This window comes from Peromyscus leucopus, chromosome 10 (assembly GCF_004664715.2).
Source record: "Peromyscus leucopus breed LL Stock chromosome 10, UCI_PerLeu_2.1, whole genome shotgun sequence".
In the NCBI taxonomy this organism is placed as follows: domain Eukaryota; kingdom Metazoa; phylum Chordata; class Mammalia; order Rodentia; family Cricetidae; genus Peromyscus; species Peromyscus leucopus.
This window is the reverse complement of record NC_051071.1, coordinates 91,628,377-91,651,388: the sequence shown is the minus strand read 5'-3', so window position 1 is coordinate 91,651,388 and position 23,012 is coordinate 91,628,377. Positions and strand designations below refer to the sequence as shown.

The window sequence follows — 23,012 nt, the reverse complement described above, 5'->3', positions numbered from 1 at the left end:
GTCAAAACTGTAGCTGGATTAGACTTCATGTTGATTGTTGACACATGCTTTATACTGTGAAGAACCTGGTAATTAGGTCAAAGGGCACATTGCTAGAGACACTTCCAACTTCTCTAGCTTACTCAGCTAGGCCAGTACTTGTTCATTTACTACCCTCTCTATAGTGGAGGAGGGTTGCACGTTCATCTCGGGAGTAAAAACAATTTTACTTATACTATATACACTAGACAGCCCTCGCTGGCCTCGAGTTCCGTATCCAGTCCAGGCTAGCTTTGAACTCAAGAGATCTGTCTGCCTTTGCCTGCTGAGTGCTGGGATTAAAGGTGTGTGCCACACCATGTCTGGCGGGAAAAAATGTACATACAAGTTGTTTCTTTTTTTTTTTCTCCTCCCCACTCTTTGGCTTTCTCCATGGCTCAAGCAACCTGGGCAGACTAGAGACACATACCACATGTGCCTGGCTAAGTTATTGTTCTTTAAAAGGAGTAATCTGACATGAGAATCTAAAAAGAAACGTTTATTATTAAATACATATCCCCAAGACATTCAAGTTTAAAAAAAATACAGCATAAGACAATATGTGTATACACCATTGATCTATCAGTGTTCAAAACAGGAAAGTGAATTTTCTGAATGAGGAACAGTTCCCTAGAACCTGTGGTTAAACCAAGGGGACCCCTCAGCAAGTCTACCCTCCCGACCCCTGGGAAGCCTGGTGCGCTACCACAGACACAGAGCAGGTGAGTGTAAAAATGCACAAATGCTGTGCAAGTCCTTCGTTACTCTGTCTACTTCATCATCTTTCTTCCCAGTCCTCCCGAGACTCCAGGAACCATTTCTCTCTGAGCAAGGTCAACTCTGAACAGAAATGCAGAAATCTGGATGCTCCTGGCAGACAACACCCTCAGGTTCCCAGGTGTATGCTCACCTTTCCTTGTGGCAGCTACCTAATTAAATAAACTAAGATGGTGAGAAAAAAATGGTCACACAAGAGAAAGGAGCATTTCTGCCTTATCCACAATATGCACATTATTAGGCTCCCAATATAAATACATGTAACACTTAGGAAAGCACCAGAACTCTGCAGTAAGCACCGTCTAACAACGTCCAAGACTGACTGTCTGAAGCAGGGTCATTTGCCCACATCTCTGCAGTCATTATTTGCGTTTATAAATATGCACGCCTGTAGCAAAGATCATGTCTCCTACACACCACCAAGAACAGTTCCCCATGCACGCACAGCACAGACCACACAGATCTGGAAACAGTCTTTTTCACTTTTACTCCCTGTCATATCTGTGAATCATAGGACTTGTTCCTTGAACCTGTGCGTCAGGCTAAGGCGGCTCCAGAAGCAGAGAAAACAGGGACTAAAGCTCTGCCTCTACTTGGTGGTTTAACTAAAGATCATGTTAAGGACTCCCCTGAACATTTAATAATTCTTAATCTGTTTACAATTTGACACCAGAGCAAACATCGTAATTTGAAAATAAGTTATTCATCCTTCCCTGGAACCTGTGCTCAGCTACCCCACCTGACAACACACAGCAGACGTGAATGGAGACCCGCATCAGGAGTGCATATCCTTAAAGAACGGATGCAGTAAGGCCGCTTGTGCTGTTATTCTAGAAGCTGGGTTTAGATCCAGAAGTTTATCAAGCAGGTCGTAGGCTTCATCAGGTACTGTGTCCCAGCCTTCCGAGTTGGTAGTACACTGCCTGGGATGACTCCCACAGCCATCACTGTCCCTTTTATTCAAGGACTCCTCTGCGTGCTGTGCTGGAGATGTCTGTACGTGGTAAGAAGCTTTATGGTCAGTGTTCTCTGGAGAAGTACAGCCTGGTGGACTGACCGATAACTTGGGAGTGTCAGGGTCTAGACCCCTTAGTCTCTCACAGAGTTTCCTCAAGTCTTGTGCTGGGACTTCTTTGCTACACAAAATTGATTTGCCTAAAAGAAAAAAAAATTACCTGAATATATCACAAGAACTCATGAGAAACATGTAGGTCATGTGCCTCATGAATGTATTCAACCTTCACAGCTCAAAGCCAGATTACCAAGTAGGGGACAGAAAACAGAAAGCAGGGCTTTACGGAGCTATGCCAGGCATTCAGCTGCCTGCCAGCTTCTCTCTTCAAGGAGCTGGAGTCTGCCACCCGTTCTCCCTCCTTCCAAAGCTCCAGGCCTCGGTGTGTTAGGATAGTCCTGTGTTAGGACGTTCTCTGCTCAGCGCAATAATCGCACTTGTGAGGTCTGTACTCAGAAAGTCCCTGCTCGGCTTCTGCTCATCAGAGAGGGTTGAATTGTTACCTTTACTGTGTCTGTCTCACCTACAAGACTGTGAGCTCCTTGAAGACTAAGAAGTTATCCAGCTCCTGAAACCTATCCATTCCTGTACACACTAGATACGTCTGTTGTGCTAGATCCTTTATTTCCTGGATATTCTGGATGCTGTTCTAGAACAACCTATCCTGAAGAGTAGCTGAATCCTCTCCATACCCTTTCCCTTTCCTCAACACTTCATCTGTAACAGTAAATGTTTCCTTGGACCAGGCCTTAAGTTCTATTACTGCCAGCTCACAATAAACAGTGCCTGGTACCCACCCCAGGCATGTTCATGAATAAATCAATCAAGAAACCAGACCTCAGGTTTTTTCAAAAAGGTAAATGTCAGGCTGGGGAGGTAACTCAGTGGAAAAAACACTTGCTGCACTAAGTGTGAGAACTGGAGGTCTGGTCCCAAAGCCCACACAGATGCCCGGTGAGTGTGCGGCTGCACTAAGTGTGAGAACTGGAGGTCTGCTCCCACAGCCCACACAGATGCCCAGTGAGTGTGCGGCACATCTGTAATTCCGGTGCTCAGTGAGCAGAGACAGGAGACCTCCCAGGGCAAACTGGCTTGTAAGAACAGCCATATCACCAAGCCGTGACTCCGTGAATAAGGAGAGCAAACGAAGAAGGCTCCTGGTGTCAATTTCAGGCCTCCACAAGCACACACAATTTTTTAAAAACATAAATGTCTTTAAAACAACCTGCCGTCAGCTTATTATCAGAATGGGCAAAAATAAGGACAGAAACAGGCAATCATGAACTCTATACTTCCTTATTAAACAGAAATGCAGCTTTCAACAATGAGATGCACGTGGAGATTCCCTGTTGAAGTATGCAGCTTGCCAACATAGCGATCTTGGTTCTAAGGGCCTCCTTTACATGCGCTACAATAATTACTGGACAGGAAGAGGATGAAGCGGGCAGGAATGGAGGGAGCAAGGGGAGCAGTCAGCACAAGCTGCGCTTAGTGAGAACGCAACACCGCGTCCATTTCCACTTTCCAGACACCTCTGCAACACTGAGTCCATTTCCACTTTCCAGACACCTCTACTTTCCCTAGGAGACTCCAGCCCGAGGGGCGGCCATACAGCTTATTCCTTAACCTGTTCGCTTGTTCTGACATAAGATGAAGCTCAGCACGTCCTAGGCTATATGTACACACAAATTTTAGCACATGACCAAGAGTACACTTAAACAAAGTATTGCGGGAGGCAACCTAGTGCACACATTCAGCCAGGACATCTTGTGTCAGGCACTGTTTTCGGCTCCAAGTGTTCTCTGGATTTACTCAGCACAGTCCCACGAGTATTTTCTGACCACCTGCAGAGGGGGCTCTGCACACCCGGAAATCAGTGCTGTCATCAAGCAGCATCTGTGGCACTGCGTCCTCTGCACCCAGACCAAGTTCATAGGATCTGACTAAAGTAATTCCGTAACTCTGACTATCAATGAGGGAAATTCAGGCTTTTCAACAAAATGTTTGGTACTGGCTGACAAACTCCGGATGCCCAACCTTCTCTTAGAGCTGTTTAATGGGAGGTGAAACATTTTAAGTAGTTGAGAACCAATGTAAACATGTTCTATTTTTTGTAATGTGACCTGAATTTCAAGATAACCATGTCACTCCTGGGAGCACTCTTTCAGCCTATCAATGTGGAACAAAACTTTCTTATAATAGGTTGGCAGGCACAAACTGCAGAGTCAGCGTTGCTGACATACTTTTTGGCAAGTCTGTTTTGAGACTCTCCTAAAGACCACCACACAGATTCTCTGGCACATTAGACCTTGGCAACTGGTGTTCCAAAGCAAGGGCACTTTTAAGAGTCATTATTCTAAACAGAGGTAGTCCTCATAAGCATTCCATTTCTAAACTATATTTTCCATGCAGGCAGGGTAGGGACAGACATATGCAGCTCTTAAAGCCTGTCAGTCAATCCTGATGTGTATTCCTGTTCAAGGACCACTGGTCCTGGGGCTGGGCACACAGCAACTTAGTTACTCTTACCATCCACTGACAGAAGGGCACCCAAGCTGGGAAGTAACAACTACAATACTATGTAGAGAACAGACACATGGAGGGATCTGAGTTTGGGTTACTAGAGCTGAAGTAATTCTCAGGCACCCCATAGATTGTGTTATCTCAGTCTTAACCTGTGCTGCTAATATTTAAGTTCAAGAGCTGGGTGTGGCAGCACACATCTGTAATATAAGCACTCAGAAGGCAAAGGCAGGAGGCTGTCTGTGAGTTCCAGGCCAGCCAGAGGTATACGATGAGACCCTGTCCACAAAGTACAGAAATTACACACACGTAAGACAATATGCCGTAAAGAAAGGTCCACCTGTTCTACTTCTCTGCCACTCTACCCAAGGAAGCTAAGGACTAGTAATACACAGTTCTACTATCTCCCCTGACAGTGGTCCTCACTTCAGTGCCAAGTACCTGATGTTTAACAGACAACAGACTAAAATTTATTATTCAAACATGTATATAATAAAAGTCAAGTTACAATCAAAGAGTTAAGATTACAGAGCTGATTTCTTCTAGACAAAGAAGTTGACAAAGAAATGTCAAGTCCTGCTTTTAATACCAGAGTCACTAGTACTCTGTGTGTGATAGCAAATGATTTTGTTTTCAAGAAAATAACTGTTTTCAAGCAAGTGGATAATTTCCTAAGAGTAGATAACTTTATGCATACTGAGCAAGTTTATTTGCAAGGAGAATTTTATAACATTTATTTAGCAATTTATAGGTGATAATCAAAAGCATCTGCCTTGTTCTAGGATACAGAACTTACCAAAAGCTTTAGCAGCCTGGATGGTTTCCCTGGATCCCCGAATTGTCATGATTTGAGCCAAAGCAGTTAAGTCATCGCTGGCCTTGTAAAATGGGTACCGCCCACTGAGCAGGGAGAGGAGGATGATGCCCGCAGACCACATGTCAATTGCTGTGACAGAAAACAAGCTTTAAAAACCAGCCTGAGGCCTGGCGGTGGTGGTGCACGCCTTTAATCCCAGCACTCAGGAGGCAGAGGCAGAGGCAGAGGCAGGTGAATCTCTGTGAGTTCGAGGCCAGCCTGGTCTACAGAGTGAGATCCAAGCAAGGCACAAAGCTACACAGAGAAACCCTGTCTCAAAAAAACAAAAAAAGAAAACACCAGCCTGAGCTTGCGACCGTGTGGCCATCTAGACTGTCAGCTGCAGACCTCTACTGCGAACTAACATCACCCTCGGAACCGAAAAAGCTAGGACACACGGGCTTGAATCAACAGAATCCCATCAAGTAGTTCTGGAATAGGTATTTAAGTTTCTTGGGGGATTTTAATGTATAACCACAACTCTAATTCAGTATTCTTCCTGCGAAATAGTTTTCTCTCTTGAACTAGAATTAGAACTATTTCATCATTAGGAAACTGTAGGTAAATGCACATTTTATAGGATCAAAGGAAACTCAACATTCAGGAAGACACCGGACACTTTTCAGGATGGCACCTTGGCAGTGCAGGTGACCTCCTCTCAGCGAGACACTGAGCGTTAGCCTGGCACAGCAACAGCCCTGGGTCTGAGCCCCACACCAGCCTGACTGAGTCTTCCTCCTGACTGTCCCAGTACTGAGCGCGGCCACTCAGCACTGCCTGTCCTGGTACTGAGCGCGGCCACTCAGCACTGCCTGTCCCGGTACTGAGCGCGGCCACTCAGCACTGCCTGTCCTGGTACTGAGCGCGGCCACTCAGCACTGCCCTCCTTGGTTTCATGTGTGCCACGGCCTGCTCCCTCAGTGTCGTCTCCTCCACCCCTCAGGCCCCACCCACTACACAGCGGCAGCCATCGTCACCCACATACTGGTGCTCAGCCGCCTGTCCACTCCAGCTCCTTCCTGACTCAGACTCAACTCTCCCTCTGCAGGACATTCTCCTGGATGTGCCATAAATCTCAAACCAGCTATGGCTCCGTCCAATTTTACCTTTTATAAACCAGGCTCTCCGCATCTCTCTTGTTTCTGGGTACACATCTACATCCCTCAGGCTAGTCATATAAACACCCTGATGCCTTTCCCCTCAGTACCAACACCTACTAATGGTTGTCAACTCCTTACTCATTTTCCATTCCTGTGCCGGTGCCATCATGGACCCTCACCCCTCACCTGGACCACGGTAGGACACGAGTCTCCAGAAAGCTGTTCTTCTGCACGTCTGCAGGGACCTAGAGCACAACCCTCACGGTCTTCCTTGAGTGGCATCCACTGGCCCACAGGCTGAGCGGTTTGACACACGGAATCTGTGTCTTCCCAGTGTACTTCCAGTCACCTCCTGAATTCCGTTTTACGTTACAAAACACTGAACTTACAGTTTCCTCTACAGCTAGACTATCTCAGGTCATGCTCAATGCCAATCTCCAACTGCACAGTATTGCCTCAGAGGTCATCTTTTCTATGAACTTGCTTTCATACCCCTTTGGGTAAGAACAGATGCCCCTCAATACCCTATCCAGTTTTATCACCACATTCAACAAGTCATTTTGTAACCATGACCACGTGTGGCCTAACTATAATGTAAATAGTCGTACTCATTTTTACATCATTAGCAAGCACAGGACAGGTACATAACGAATGATGATTTCTTCAAAGCCCATGATGCAAGAGAACAGCAGGGGTCATCTCGTTCACCTAACATGGTGTCTCCAGGTTCCACCTCCACAACAGGAGTCACCTGTACATTGACAAGGTGTCTTCTAAGTTCTATGACTTTCTGGATTCTAGAAACCTTTTCTCTTTTTCAAAATCTGTTAACTGCTACTGTATTATTTTCATAGTAACAAAATAATTAATCAAAAAATTTATCTGTACCACAGAAAACTTCTGAGGTATTAACAGGTAAGTGCTATAATTCTAACGCTGACAAAAACTACTGAGCATAGCCTGATTGATACAGTATGTCATTTAAAAAATACCGCATTCAGATCAGGAAGTTGCATAAAGAAACACACTGTCTCAAAGTGGGAGGTGCACTAGCAGGGCTCAGCGTCAGGCAACAGCGACGGTGACGAAATAACACACACCCGGGAGAAGCAGTGTGAACGGACCCCTACGTGTGCTGCGTACCTGTGGTCTGGTTAGGACACTTTGTCAGGACCTCCGGTGCTCTGAATCCTGGTGTGCCTGCCCGAGGGGCAACCTGCTGCCGCCTGATGAGGAAGAAATAGGACACCTCCTTACGTTAGTGGGGCATGGTGGCGCATGCCTGTAATCCACCCGAGCTTGGGAGTCAGAAGCTAGGCTGGTCTACACAGGTAAGAATTCCAGGACAGCCTGGTCTACATAAGAGTTCCAGGACAGTCAGGGCTACATAGAGACCCTGTCTCAAAAAACAAACAAACAAACAGAAAAACATTGAACTATGTTAAGTCCAAAAAGTAAGCTATCAATTTAGTTCACATAAAATTCTGTCCTGGTGTCAATATAAATAAAATTCTTATAAGCACTGAAAACTGACTGCGATAAACATTCTGGATTTTATTCATTCTCCCCCACCAAGCCCCAAACCCTGGCCTTATCCCAGACAATTTTAACACAAATTCCAAGTATAAAAACAGATGGTAGATAATAAAAACTGTAAGAGAAAAACAGAACACAAAAGGAATTTATATAAAAATCCTTTTGTTTGGGGATCTTGAGTTCCTGATATACTTATTCACATGCAGATTTGAGTTAATCAGGAAGAATCTATAAAAACCAAGTCTAAAGGAAAAACTTTCAAGGCAGAGGAGTAAGAAGCATTATTTGGTCCTGGTTATTCTACACAGGCAGGAGTAAAGTCGGCAGAAACAATGGCTTCTGCAAGAGACGTCTCCCAGAGCCTCCTCCACCCACCCTCGCTGCATGAGAGCAGACGTGCTTTCCAGAGACAGTGTTTCCATCAGATGAATACATGGCCCCCGTTACGTGCCTAATGGATTGCTGTGTACCAGCCCACGTCTACTCGCTTTCACCCACTAAACCAATATCCCACCAGTTGTTTCCAGTTCTAATGTTGTCTGGCAACATGCTGTGACTCTACAGAACGTCAAACACCTTACCTCGACAGGCAGATGCTGCAGACTTTGTCCGTCCCATAACAGTCACAGGTCAGGACAGCCGGGCAAGAACTGGCAGTTTTCCTCATCACACCAGTCACAGCTTTTGTAGAAATGGCCGCCTTTTTTGTTGCTAGCTTTCTTGAGATTATATCCACAGTCTTTGATTGCTTTATGAGCTAAAGAAAAAAAAGTTGTATTTTCTATTTCCACGACATTTAACATGATGCCTTCAAATGCTGGCATGGTAAAAGCATTATCAAAAGCATAAACTTCATTCAAAACTGCTGAAGGAGCTACCAGACTGCAATTCAACAGCTCTTTACTAAAATGTTTTAAAGCCACTGGGCATGGTTGTACATGTTAGTAATAGCTGAACTAGGAAAGCTGAGGCAGGAGGATTCCAAGTTTGATGTCAACCTAGGCTATATAGTAAAACCCTGTGTTTAAAAAAAAAAAAGGTTTGGCTTTCGGGGTTTTCTGTCTAATAACCCAGTTCGTGTGGCAGATATTTGAGACTGTGTTAGAACAGTTCCCGATACCCTAGGAGCATTACAGCAGTACTAACCATCACTAACTGCCAGGTCTGACTCCTGTTCAGAACTGTAACTGCAGGACACTACGTCACCCATTGTTTGAGCTCTGGCTGTCACAGGGTCCTTACGTCACCTTAGAATCACCTAACCTGAAGGCACTTCACAGCTATTTGCCTACGGTGTGGGGACTGTGAGGTGCTGGGAACGCAGGTGAAGTGGCCCTGTTCTCAATGTTCCTCTAGAGAAAGAACAGCAACAGCTAATCAGAATTAAAAACTCCACCAAAAAAGTTCGGGGAAAAAATGGAAGACAACTGAATTTTGAGTAAAAATACCTTCTGCCAAAGCCAAACTCTACCACATGCTCCAGTGCTAACTCTAGCGGGTTCCCCGAGCTCCTCAGCGTGCGCTGACTGACTGACGGGCGACTACGAGGCTACATTACTTACTTTCTCTGCAGGGCTCTCATGGGAAATGGAGCTGTGTATATTGAAATTTCTTTCTCCAAAAACAGAGCGCTGGACAGAAAGGCCTACAGATCCCTCCTACAATACCAACAAAAACAGGAGAATAAGGGTCACATCTGTAACACTTTCTGCCAGCTGTACTCTGCCACAGCGTTTAAAGAGTTAAGTGACGGTAACCAAACAGCCGCATCCAAGCCATTCTCAGGCACCAGAACACTGTGAAGGAGGGAATAGTCTAGACAACTAGTCACACACACACACACATGCACACACACACGCACACGCACACAGATACACACACACACACGCACGCACGCACGCACACACACACACACACACACACACACACACACACACACGTCACCACAGCCCACACACACAATGTCACCAGTCCACACACAATGTCACCACAGTCCACACACAATGTCACCACAGTCCACTCAATGTCACCACAGTCCACATCAATGTCACCACAGTCCACATCAATGTCACCACAGTCCACACTCAATGTCACCACAGTCCACACTCAATGTCACCACAGTCCACACTCAATGTCACCACAGTCCACACTCAATGTCACCACAGTCCACATCAATGTCACCACAGTCCACACTCAATGTCACCACAGTCCATATTCAATGTCACCACAGTCTGTCACCACAGTTCACACACACACACACCACAGTCTCTAACGCCCCTTGCAGAGGCTTCATCGCCTGTGAGGCTGAGATGGAGACAGACACTTCAAATCCCCGTACAATGCTCTTTCTTTAAAAGGAGAAAGGACATCTAACGTCTTTACAGGGAACCCCCCCTTTATCATATAATGTAACTTATAACTGCAGAGACTAAGCCTGTCAAGCAGGGTATTCTGGTCTGAAACAGAGTACAATCTCAGTGAAAACACCAACCAACTGAAACGCGTAACAGGCTTTTTATCTCAAGCACCACCCTAGCACTGCCCCCTGGGGGTGACGGAGAGCACTCCTAAACGTCCTATCTGAAAATGTAAAAGGCAGAACCTTTCCGTCTTTCCCTTGCTTAACGTGAGTCTGTGCGTTCTGTGAGTTTGCGTAGGGTCTCTTGACGGAAGTTTTTGCGGCACACTGCTGATCCAGATTTTTAGGTGCTGGGCGGCTCAGGGAGCCCTTGTGTCCAGTGACTCCGTGGTACTTGTTTCGTGGACAGCCTTCCTGCTGAGCCTCAGACTGGACAAACTTGAGCAGCTCTATTTTCGTGTCATGGGTTCCTTGGGCCAAACCAAAGTCCACCAAGGCATACCTAAGAAGCAAAATTAAGTATTGTCACCCTGCTATAGCGACTTAATTGGTAACACTGCAATGCTCTCAACCACATTCAGAAACTAACTGACTCCAGAACAATTAAGAATGTATAATAGGGGATGGGGGGGCCGGGGAGATGGCTCATCGGTTAGGAGCACTGACTGCTCTTCCAGAGGTCCTGAGTTCAATTCCCAGCACCCACATGGCAGCTCAAACTGTCTATAACTCCAGTTCCAGGGGATCTGACACCTTCACACCAATGCACATAAAATAAAGTTAAATAAATTAGTAAAAAAGAAGAATTTATAATAGTCAAAAGCAAAAAACAAAACAAAACAAAGAAAGAAAAATTCTCAAGGACTTCATAGCTAAGACTGAAAATCAGAGAAAGATGAATCCTTAAAGGGCATTACAATGGGTACTTTCTAATGAAACAAGTATAAAGAAATTACAGAAAACACAAGGGCTACAGGATTAGTCTGAATTTCCTTATTGTACTAAGTATAACATATAATATAAATACTGTTTTCAGCTTGTAACATCTCTTCCATATTTAATCAACAAAATACACATATAACAACTTTGGTGTTAAAATGGAAAGCTGACTGTGTTGTCCAGTGTCCCATTGACTAAAACGGGAAACAAGGGCTCTAAGGTTAGAATGGGCCAGTTCTAAGTTCTCTCACCTAAGTGCACATCTCACGATGTACATTGTTATTAACATCATTTCATTTTCCTCACTGCATTCTCTCTCCCCAATCACAATAAAAACCTGAACAGAAGCCACGTGAACACTGTGGTTGTTTACATGTATGTCTAAGAGAGGACTCCACAGCGCAAACTCAACTGTGTTTCCCAGGATTCTTCCCACTTACTTTTTCAGGCGTCTATTGTATAAAAAATTGCTGGGCTTCACATCTCGATGAACAATACCAAACTGATGAATCCGTTTCAAAGCTATGAAGAGATTAAACATATACTCTCGTACTTCTTGAAAGGAAAGAGAATTCAAAATGTCCTAAAATAAAGTTATGAATGAAGTCACAAAACTATTCAACTAAACATTTAGCTAATTAAAGTTACCAAACTGTGAAAACCTACCAAAAACGACTCATGTTCCAGATACGGCATGGCAATAACCACATGATCGTTTTTCCTGAAGCAGTACTTGATTCCCATGACGTTGTCCTGCCCCCTGGTGGGAAACGCACAGTGAACTTCAGAGGGAAGTCAGACGCACTGTAACTTTATGCCTTAAGAACTGAATTATCTCAGCAATGCACATGTACTTACTACTAGAAAATGCAAAATCACATTAGTGAATATAAGCATTTAACTGACATATGAAAGAAAACTTTCGAACAAAAACAGCACCAGTTACAAGGTTACTGTAACAACCCAAACATGAGATATCTGCAGTTTTAACTGGGGAAGTGGCAGATAACAAGGCTAATTGGCAGATAAAATATTACCTGCAGTAGGTTTTAAAAATAAATAGCCGGTGGCGGTAGCACACACCTTTAATCCCAGCACGTGGGAGGTAGAGGCAGGCAGATCTTTGTGAGTTCAAGGCCAGCCTGGTCTAAGAGTGAGTTCCAGTACAGCCAGGGCTACACAGAGAAACCCTGTGTCAAAAAACCAAGAAAAAAAAAGTAACATTCACTGACCATCATTATAATCTGCCAAAGCTCTGAGTCCTAATGGGATGCGTCCATCAACCTCTCCTGTCTTCAGGAGTCAGAGGGATGGGCGACTCCAAAGCAGCAGTGCCTCCCACAGTGACTGAGGCATGTATAAACTCACAAGGCCTGCACAGGTTCAAGCCAGATGGGTCCCAGAGCCGTAGGGGAAGAGGGGCAAGTTGTAGGCTCCCAACCCTAACCAAGGAGCTATCAGCAACTGACACCCCCTTGCAAAGGAAAAATTAGTTTCCATAGAAATTAGATGCCAGTGGAACCTCACTAGATATATCAACCACACTTCAAGCAGCCCCACGCCCAGCAGGAGATGGCTAACACAAAAGAAACTCAATGCACTTTTATAGACATTTTGTCTCATATTGTTTTGTTTGGGCTTTTTTTTTCTTACTAGCCTTTTGCCTAAATATTTTGGTTTCTATATATTATGGTCTCTATATATTGTTTTCTATATAATATGGTTTCTATATATTATGGTTTCTATATATTATGGTTTCTGACCTCGTGTTTTTGTGGGTTTTGTTTGGCTACGTGTGTGTGTGTTTCCCATGATTTTTCTGTTTTTTCATTCACTCATTCAGAGATCCTCCGGCTCTGCCGCCCAACTCCTGAGATTAAAGGTGTGCACTACCACCCCTGGCCTTAGTCTGTTCTTTGGTTTGTTTGCCTGTTTGTTTGCTTTCTATAGAGAAAAGGTGTGGAGTTGGGGGGATGGGAAAGTCCTCAAAGGAACTGGGGGAAAAGGAAACCATGATCAGAATATATTGTATGAAAAATTTCTCAGTTAAAAAACAACCCCCGACCCCAAAAACCCAAAACCTCAGTCTCACGACACCCTCATGGAAAAAGTCATCCTCCACCCCTGTTTTACAAGTGAGGAAATGAGGCAAGAACTTCCCCAAAGTCCTGAAAGGAGTTAAGTAAGGAAGGTGTGATCGGATCCAGGCAGTTTCCGCTAGAGATGTACTCCTACTCACTACTCCAGACTTGTCTGTAAAAGATGGGGAGGTCAATGTAGTCACCAACAGAGCGGAAAACCAGAGAAGGAAGCATCCTAAGCCAAGCTGACCACACATTAACCACCGCACCTTTCAAGGTGGGAGGCCAAGAAAGGCACTGAGGACGCACTTGCAGAAAAGATACCTTTCTTTGGCTCTCACACTCTAGTTCAGTCTGGACAAAAAACTCATGGGGATAACTTCTGCCTTGGCATTGTTGGGATCATAGGCATGCCAGATTTAGGTGATGCCAGTGTAGGAGTGAAATGAAGACAATGAGGATGGTATCTACGGGCTGGTTTGAGCAACTGAGGAGACAGATGTAGTGCCATTTACACACAGGCAGATGAGAAATTTGCTGGACTGGTTATTCTGGCTAGGCAAGACAGGTTAAAATTTAGGGATGTATGTACACATCTGGGTATGGGTGCAATACACAGAAAGACAAAAATTATCACATTATCTTATTCACATATGGAAGCCAATACAGTGGATCTCATGGAAGCAGGAAGTAAACAGGATCACTAGAGGGCAAGGTCAACAGGCAGGGCACACAGGAGGTTGGAAAATGGTTATCAAAATACATTTAGCTAACAGCAATAAGGCCTTGTGCTCCACTGCACAGTAGGGTGACTGACTAGAGTTCAGAGCAATTTAGTTATACATTTCATCTGGGGTTTGAAATACAAAAAAAAAAGATACATCTTTAAGGAGATAGAATCATTACTGGACCTGATTTGATCATTATACATTATTTGCTTGTATAAATCATTATATCATACTGTATAAATGTGCAATTACTTTGTGTCTACTAAGAAAGTCAATTATGTTCAACAAAGAGAGCAACTGAGTGTGTAAAGAGCAGTGTGTAGGTAAAAATGGCCACGTGAGTGACTGAAGAAATCTGGCCATTACAGAGCAAAGGACAGCGGTGCAAGCAGGACAGGACAGCTCCAGGCAGGTGAGCACGGTCACCACGTCCAGATGCTGACAGGACTGACCTAGCAGAGAAACGAACGAACGAGAGAGGACAAATGACTCTGTCCTAAGTCTATCACGGGAGACAAGGCTGTCAGCACTCAAGATGCACACAGTTCTTCCCACTAAGACAAGCCCAGGTCATAAGCCACGGCTGACCATTTGCCAGGAAAGAAGGCTACAAACAGATATGGAATACGAACAGGAGGCCACCCTGGACCTCAGGAGAAATCTCCTCTAAAAGGATTAATGGAAATTTAACCATTCCAAGGCATGGGACAGGGCACAGCTGACTGGAAACATAATTTAAGCACAGCCTCAGAGTCTTGTTAAACTACCGTAAATACTATAAACCCCGCAGCGTCCACTCGGGTGGAATGAACGCCTTTAAGTCGCCTACCCCGCAAGTGTCAGACACTGGAGCTCCGCGGCGACTCTCACGGGGTGACTTGTTGGGATCAAGTGCTTCAGCGCAATCTTCTCTTCATGTCCGACCTGCAGCTGCGCCGTGGCCAAGTAGACAGAGCTGAAGGTGCCTGTGAAGCAATTGGGTAGACTTCTCATATCAGGCTTTAAAAAGGTCATGGTAAACAATGCTATAAGATTAATAAATATCTTAATGGAATAATACATTAAGTTGTGACTGTTTGTTTTATCCTAAATATTTATTACTTTCATTCTTTCCAAGGGGGAGAAAATCTGTTACCATAGTTACCAACATTATCATGGTTTCAACAGTTTAACAACAGTAAAATACACCCTTAAATTACCTTCTCCGATTTTGTCCTTAATTTTGAACACACTGACAAGCTGTGGTACAGCTTCACAAAGCTTCTCAATATCTTTTTTAATGCCTATGAAGGAAGGAAAAATTTACAGTTAGAATCTGTAACGACAGGTAGTTAAGGTTTTTGTTGTTGTTGGTTTTGGACAGAGTCGTTGCCCCTCCCCACCTCCCTGAGACAGAGTTTCTCCGGGTAGCCCTGGCTGTCCTAGGACTTGCTCTGTAGACCAGGCTGGCCTGGAACTTACAGAGTGCTGGGATTAAAGGCGTGTGCCACCACCGCCAGGCTTGGGCAGGGTCTTGTGACAAGGGTTGGGATTCTCCCACCTCTGCCTCTCAAGTACGATTACAGGAATTTGCCATCACTGCCCAACTTATAATTTCTCAGGTTCAACGATAAATCAATGAAATACATTTTAAACCAAGTAATTAAACACAAAATGATAAACATTAAAACCGCACAGAGTTGCTAAAAAGTTGCAAGTTGCAAAACGATAACTAGCAGGAAAAATAAAAAGATAGCCCCAAAATTAAACACGGCAAATTTCTACTGTATTGGAGCTACACACTAAGATATACTGCTAGTACATATTTGGCCTTTAAGATGAAAATGCTAAGTTCAAAGCAAAAAAAGACCTAAAGCAGGGCAAGGTGGTGCATGCAGTAGTCCCAACTGCTCAGGGCACTAGGGCAGGAAGACCACTTGAGCTCCAGGAGCTTAAGGCCAGCAAGGGAAGGGAACAGTGGAAAAAAGTAAAAAAAAAAAAAAATCTATAAGGGGGGGTGTGCTAGTACATGCTGGTACTTCCAGCACCGAGGACATGGAAGCAAGAGGATTAGGAGTTCAAGGCCAGCCTCAAATATATAGTGAATTTGAGGCCAGACTGTCTCAAAACAAACACCCAAAATATAAAATGAAAAAAACAGAACACGCAATGTATGCCGTGATCACTAGAAGGCACAGTAAGGGCACAATGCAATCGTCTTGAAAACAACTTCCTCCATCAGACACAAAATCTTACAGGCAGGAAAGTGTTATACAGGGAATGGTCAGTCTATCCTTAGGAAGACAGTCTTCTAAGGTTCTCTAGTTTGTAGGGGAAAAACTCTTTAATGTGTTCCCAAAGTTAATGGCATCCTCTATTTTTGACCCCAGAAAAACTGCTAATTTTAAATACAAAAGTATACATAGCTAAAATAAGTGGAAGCAGTAATGTAAAATCTAATGAACTACTGATACGAAAAAGAACCACCTAAGAATCTTCAGACTCCAGTGCAGAACCGAAGCCAAGTGCGAGCCAGTGCCGGTAATTATTCACACTCAAAGCTGAAGGCACTTTCAAAGTGCTTCCACATGCATTACGTTCTCAGATGGTTTTCCTCTCTGCAGCGGTGTGGCCAGAACTCAGGGCTCACACTAGGCAAACGCTACCCATCCTGTAGCTCCTGGTTTCTGACACAGTCTTACTATGTAGCTCAGGCTGGTTTCAAGTTTGCAATCCTCCTCCTACTTCTTCCAGAATGTTGAGACTCCAGGCACATGCCACTGCCTGGCCCTCAGATCTTCATAACAGCACTATGATGTTGGCACAGTAAGAATGAATATCTTGCCAGGCATAGCACTTGGGAGGCATCTCCATGAGTTTGAGGGCAGCCTGGTCTATATAGCAAGTTTGAGGCAGATAGCTAGAGTGTACAGAGTGAAACCCTGTCTAAAATCAGATACAGGTATCTAGTCAGAGAAGTTACATCATTTGCTCAGCATCAGAGAGGTACCACTGATGCCTACAGACACTCACTCATAATTACTACCTTTTAAAACGTTCTGCAACAAGTACACGTTTAAAATGAACACACTGGTGCAGCTGGGCTTCCCCGGGGTTTTAGTCTAGCAGAAGAGACAGACATTCTTACTCTCTTTTCTTGTTTTTTTTTTTTTTTTTTTTTTTTTTTTTTTTTCTGAGACAGGGTTTCTTTGTATAGCTCTGGCTGTCCTGGAACTCACTCTGTAGACCAGGATGACCTCGAACTCATAGAAATCCACCTGCCTCTGTCTCTTGACTGCTGGGATCAGAGGCATGTGCCACCACCGCCCAGCATAGACGGGCTGTGTTCTAATGTAGAAAAATGAAAGAGAACATTTGCTGAAGAAGGAGCTGTGTATGCAGAGACACTGAAAAAGGAATGAATGATTGGGGTAAGAAGAGTTAATGAAACACAATGAAACCCAAAAGGGCAAAGAGGAGAATAAGTGAATGCTATACAAAGTTTAAAGTAAAAAAATGACAAGTAGAAGACAGATTTGAAGGGGACCATCAAGAGTCAGAGGTGACAGAGTCCGAGGAGAGCCAGCACAGTGTTCTCTCTGCCACAAGGACCCACTTAAAGCACAATTTACTCAAGCGGCCCTCACCGTGGTGAGATGGAGATTCCACACGATTTCAATACAGGAGGCAACCTAACACAACACTGGAGGTGGGAACCGAAGTCAGAAACATGGACCCACTGTATACCACCCTGAGATGTCTGTCTTGAGCAGAGCTCATCTCTATGAATCTAAGTTTCTATCTACAGGTATACATATCACTATTTTATTATTGTAGTGTGGAGGATTAAACCTTGTGCATACTAGTAAAGTGCTCTACCACTGAGTACATCGCTCCATAGCTTTTTTTCTTTTTAATTAAGAGATTTTCTATTCGTTTTAAAATAGCTGTTGTTTTATCATCTACAGAAGAAAAGAAAAGTTGGGATAAAAAGGTTTTAATAGTATCCGTATCATTTGGGCATTTAGAAGATTAAAATAAATGTGTACACACACTTTACACAAAGCTTGTCACACGGTAAATGCTAAATGTATGACTATAATAATCCTTACTATTCTAACTATAATAGTTACATTGGAGGGGCACTTGAGACAGGGTCTATGCAGTCCCAGCTGTCCTGGAGTTCGCTGTGTAGACCAGGCTGCCCTCAAACTTAGAGATTCTCCTGCCTCTGCATCCCCAGTGCATGAAAGGCTGTGCCGCCGCCGCTTCCAGCTATAGTTGGCTTGAGAACGTTAACTTACGCTTTAATCACTGACATACCTGACATCCAGAAAAGTGCCTGCATATAACAGATACTAAGTATCCGTCACTTGGGTATCTCTTCAATCTCTTTCATTTTTCTACATTAGAACACAGCCCATAATAGCATAGGAGTCTGTCATGTTCATTTTGGGACTTTTATATACTGACTTAATTCCCTATACTTAGGGGATCATATAATTTCATACAAGCTGGAAATCTTTGAAGAATAAAAAGAAAGCTGTAGAATGTTAAGTATCTAAGAAATTTTCAAAATATATACTAAGCAAAACAGAACAGAGGAGTTGGGCGTGTTGCTCAGAGGTGGGGTACTTGCCTAACAACACAAAACTCTGAATCTTATTCCTAACACCGAGGGGGAAACAAAATTAGAAATATGTTGATTATGATCCCAACTTAATTTTAAAATATGTAACCTAGGCCCAGGAAGATAGCTCAGTTGGTAAATGCTTGCCTTGAAAAGTATGAGGAACTGAGTCTGATCCCAAAACCCAAGTCAAAAAGCCAGACATGGTGGCCCACACTTTTAATCCCAGGGCTGGAACAGTGGAGAAAAGGGATCTCTGGGGAACACCTGCAAGCCAGCTTAGCCACACTGGTGATCTTCAGGCCAAAGAGACCCTGTCTTAAAACAGAAAGGTTGGCAGTACTTGAGGAATGATGTACAAGGCTGTCCTCTGTGTGTTCTATCTACACGCACACATAACTAAAGGACTAAATACTGGAAATATTTTACTTAGGCTTTCTTATTTTCCTAAATTTTCTTCAATAAGCATGAAAATCTTGTTGTATTACAAAAATTCAACAATACTGGGCGGCAGTGGCACATGCCTTTAATCCCAGCACTTGGGAGACAGAGCCAGGTGGATCTCTGTGAGTTTGAGGCCAACCTGGTCTACAGAGTGAGATCCAGGACAGGCACCAAAACCACACGGAAAAACCTTGTCTTGAGAAAAAAAAAAAAATTCAACAATACTACTAAACAAAGGGCTTTGCTATTCATCTGCTATACTAGGCACTTATTTTATATCATTTAATACTAACAAACCCCTACTGTGGGCTGGATCCTCTTTGGTTCTACATATGCAAAGGTAGACAAAAAGTCCCAAAACCCCCACCAAAAAAGCTGAAACTTCAATAAGGAGTTAAGGTAATGCAGGCACATAACTGCTTCATGATCTATCTCATCTGACTTATGGCATGCCTGGACCTCATCAGTACTAGTCTTTCCTAAAGTGGTATTTCTGACATGGCTTTCGCTTTTGTTAAGAGTCACAGTAAAGAACTCATGGGTAAAATTTCAGCATGTTTTATAAGTTACCATGGGCACTATTTGTAACGGCCTAAGTTGGGTTACATGACAGCCACAAAACTTCTGAAACCAGAAATAAAAATCACCCCACTAATTCATCCCATGTTCAAGATATCAGAAAAGGAGCATTCCTCCGAAAATAATTCTAGAACCAGATCAGATTCATGCGTTCACACACTCCAGTCAATGAACAATGTGAATGAGAGGCCAAAAATACGGAATGCTAAGTGATACGAGAATATGACTATGCTATTGCATATGTATGTATGTGTATTTATTAATTTAAAAAAAAAAGCCAGAAGCCCAGCACTCGGGAGGCAGAGGAAGGCAGATCTCTGAGTTCGAGGCCAGCCTGGTCTACAGAGTGAGATTCAGGACAGGCACCAAGACACACAGAGAAACCCTGTCTCGAAACCCCCCACCCCCAAAGCCAGACTGAAAAACAAGTTGTTTTAAAAAATAAATAAAGGACAGGGGAAACCAGGCAACGGTAGTATTTTAAGATCAATCTAAAGCATATAAAATGGACTGGAAATCTAAGAGGAACGGAAGCAGACAGTTTAGGTTAAGGAAGTTAATGGTACTTCAACAAGGAAGGGAAGAGGAGCCTCAGGCTTTTAAGTCTGACAGTTAACAGTGGTGTTCATCACCATGAAGAGGGACACTGAGAGGTACTCATTGTGACAATAAGTAACAGTTTAGTTTTAGTCAAGAAATCATAAATATAAACCGGGTGCTGGGGGCACACACCTTTAATCCTAGCACTCAGGAGGCAGAGGCAGGCAGATCTCTGTGAGTTTGATGCTAGCCTGGGATACAGAGTGAGTTCCAGGAAAGGATCCAAAGCTATACAGAGAAACCTTGTCTCAAAAAAAGAAACCAAAAATATGTGACATTATGCTTTTTAAGTGACATTAAAGCTTTTGGGAGTATACAAACTGTAGAGGAAAAAGTAGTAAGATCATTGTATCTAGGATAAACATTAGAATGAAATAGGTGTTTTCGCTGTATCTAGTGTAAACATCAGCATAAACACTTGTTTTCTTTAATTACTTAGACCTTAAAGAAATCATTGCAGGAAACAGTGATTGTTTTCTGTTATCTCTAGAGTGTTTTTCTGAAGGAGCTTTGTAGTCTTTGCATGGCTCTGGCCACATTCAATAAATACAGCTGTTTGGGGTTCAGTTCATAGAAACTGTTCCTCCCTGCTGCAACAGAGCCTGAAGTTAATCTGGAGTGTCTCTTTCCCTTTGATCGTCCCACAAAATACAGAACCCCGGACAACAATAAAGGGCATACCATAAATTAAAAGTCAAAATTAGTATCTTCTTGGACAAGCCTAAATTTTCTTAGGACAAAGAGGATGGCTAGATTTTAGGAAAGAAAGCAGTCAACTGGGACTCTTCTGCTTAAAAACACGTATGTTAAATGAACACTGACACACAGCACCGTGCACAATTGTATGAAGACACATTGTTTCTGGAGGTGGGGCTGAGACAGGGTCTCCAGTAGCCCGGGCTGGGCTTGAACTCCTGATCCTCCTGCCTCCACCGCCACCTGAGTTTATGGATGTGTACCACCGTGCCCAGCTGAAGGGGCACGTTTTAGTTCCTAAGATCCCGTATTTTCAGTCATCATCTTGAATCGTGAGAAATGGTGTTATATCACTGCTACAAACCATTCCGTTCTGTGAATTCTGTTTCTGAAAACTTAAAATTCCTTCCCTGACAGTTTCTAAAACCAACACAACCTGTTTCCCTAGAAAGCCACTAACATTTGGACCTAATCAAGTTCATCTAAAAGGACAAAGTTGGATTCTAATCCTCTCTCTCTCTCTTGGTTATATAGGTTTCTCTATACAAAAGTCCTGGCTGTCCTGGAACTCGCTGTGTAGACCAGGCTGGCCTTGAACTCACAGAGATCCGCATGCCTCTGCCTCCTGGCTCAATCCTCTTAAAATGCAATCCAATCCTAAATCTAGATTTTATGAATCTACATTGACACATGAAGACCTAAGAGTCAGGTGTTTGTGGGTTTTGTTGTTGTTGATTTCTGAGACTGTAATTTAATTTGAAGGGAGCTTCTCTTTCCACCTAGTTTTTAACGAATTAGAAAGCGCAGACTGCCAGCCGACCGCGCATCTTCAGAAATGCACTCCTGGGGTATGAAACACATACCTGAAAGTTTCACATTCTGCTCATATCTTTTTAACGAGTCATCGGCGGGGCTCCTGTCACAGCCAGGCAGGGAAGAACACGCCATGGGCTCCTCCATCTGAGCACCCTAGGCGGCTCCCACCACACGCAACCGGGGTGCAGAATGTCAGCTACGGCACAGGCATGTCCACCGGGGGGTGCAGCCGCTGTGGAAATCAGAACACTGTGAGGAAGGCGAAGTCACGGGCACGGAACAAAAACCAGCGGCCCTCACGGGCACTAACATCAAAAAACCCACAGAGGTCCAAATCCCCAGCCTGGGAGGCGTCGCTGGCCCGGGGCTGGGCGGGAACTCCTGCGGGCCGGGCTGCGGCCGGCTCAGGCCGGCCCGGGGACCCCGCCCGCCGGCGGCTGTGGGCGAGGGACCGCGGCTTGACCGAGAAGACCCGGGAGGAGAATGCACGCCACAGGGCTGGCCCAGGCCCCGCTCAAACCGGCCCAGGGCGGCCCGGTGCCAACCGCGAGCCCGGCCGCCGGGGAAGGGATGAATGAATGGGCCGGCCTGGGCGAGCGCGGAGAAGACCCGCACGGCAACGGGAAGCGCAGTGCGCAGGCGCACCCCCCCGCCGCGGGAGCCCGCGGAGAAGCTGCCAGGGTGCTGGCGGGGCGACGGAACCTCGGTCCCGGTCGAGAGTTCGCTCCTGGCCCCGCACGGTCCAGAGACTCACGGTTTACGGAAGCTGGGACTCCCACGGTCGCGGCCGCCAGGAGCGCGCCCCGAGCCGGTCCCCGAGCGCGCCTGCGCGCGTCTTCCCGCGCTGCTTTGAATTGCTCATGCGCACTCCGTGCCCGGGCTGGGCGGCCGAGGACGCTGGCGGAAGAGGTGTGGTCGGTCTGCAGGCCGGCGGGTCAGGAAGGGCGGTCCCGCGAGTTAGAGCTCGGAATCACGCTGCGGGCAACCTAAGGTTAGAGGGGGAGCACGCCCAGCCGGGTGTCCGGCCTCAGCCACACGAGCCGTGGCCGTGCAAGACACCGGACGCTTCCCGGGGCGAAGAAAAAAAGCACTTCGTGGAGTCCGTTTTTACTTTTCTCCACTAAAAACCAAAGAGTAACTGCTGGTTGTGTGTGGCTTTTATAGCAGAGATGGGCAGTGTCGGTCAGTGTATGTTGATCATTTAGCAGCCCGCCTTCAGGGGCTGAGCCCTTAACAGTGGTGAACACGGCAGTCAAAAGCCATCCCAATTTCGCGCCTTTTAAAAAACAACCAACTGAGTCTACGTGTGCATGGGTGTGGGACGCCCATGCACGGGACT

The 23,012-nt window shown here is 44.8% G+C and overlaps 1 protein-coding gene across 1 annotated transcript; it reads right to left on the bottom strand.

Annotated features, from left to right (window-relative positions):
• Positions 1-498: 498 nt before the first annotated feature.
• Cdc7 (cell division cycle 7) lies at positions 499-22,533 on the bottom strand. Its single transcript, XM_028867367.2, has 12 exons — positions 22,428-22,533; positions 21,721-21,905; positions 15,129-15,212; positions 14,759-14,894; positions 11,787-11,880; positions 11,561-11,703; positions 10,425-10,683; positions 9,385-9,480; positions 8,404-8,579; positions 7,430-7,512; positions 5,127-5,276; positions 499-1,950 (listed from the first exon to the last, which is right to left on the bottom strand). Exons 2-12 carry the CDS (start codon positions 21,815-21,817, stop codon positions 1,571-1,573), a joined length of 1,698 nt encoding a protein of 565 aa, XP_028723200.1. The 5' UTR covers positions 21,818-21,905; positions 22,428-22,533; the 3' UTR covers positions 499-1,570.
• Between the last annotated feature and the right edge of the window lie 479 nt (positions 22,534-23,012).

What these genes read in the sequence shown, in the direction of transcription:
- Cdc7 (XM_028867367.2), bottom strand. Translation starts at nt 21,817, where the DNA reads ATGGAGGAGCCCATGGCGTGTTCTTCCCTGCCTGGCTGTGACAGGAGC. An exon ending in TAAGGACAAAATCGGAGAAG is followed by an intron (nt 14,895 to 15,128) that starts GTAATTTAAGGG and finishes ATTGCTTCACAG; the next exon opens with GCACCTTCAGCTCTGTCTAC. An exon ending in CCAGGCTGCTAAAGCTTTTG is followed by an intron (nt 1,951 to 5,126) that starts GTAAGTTCTGTA and finishes TTTTTCTTTTAG; the next exon opens with GCAAATCAATTTTGTGTAGC.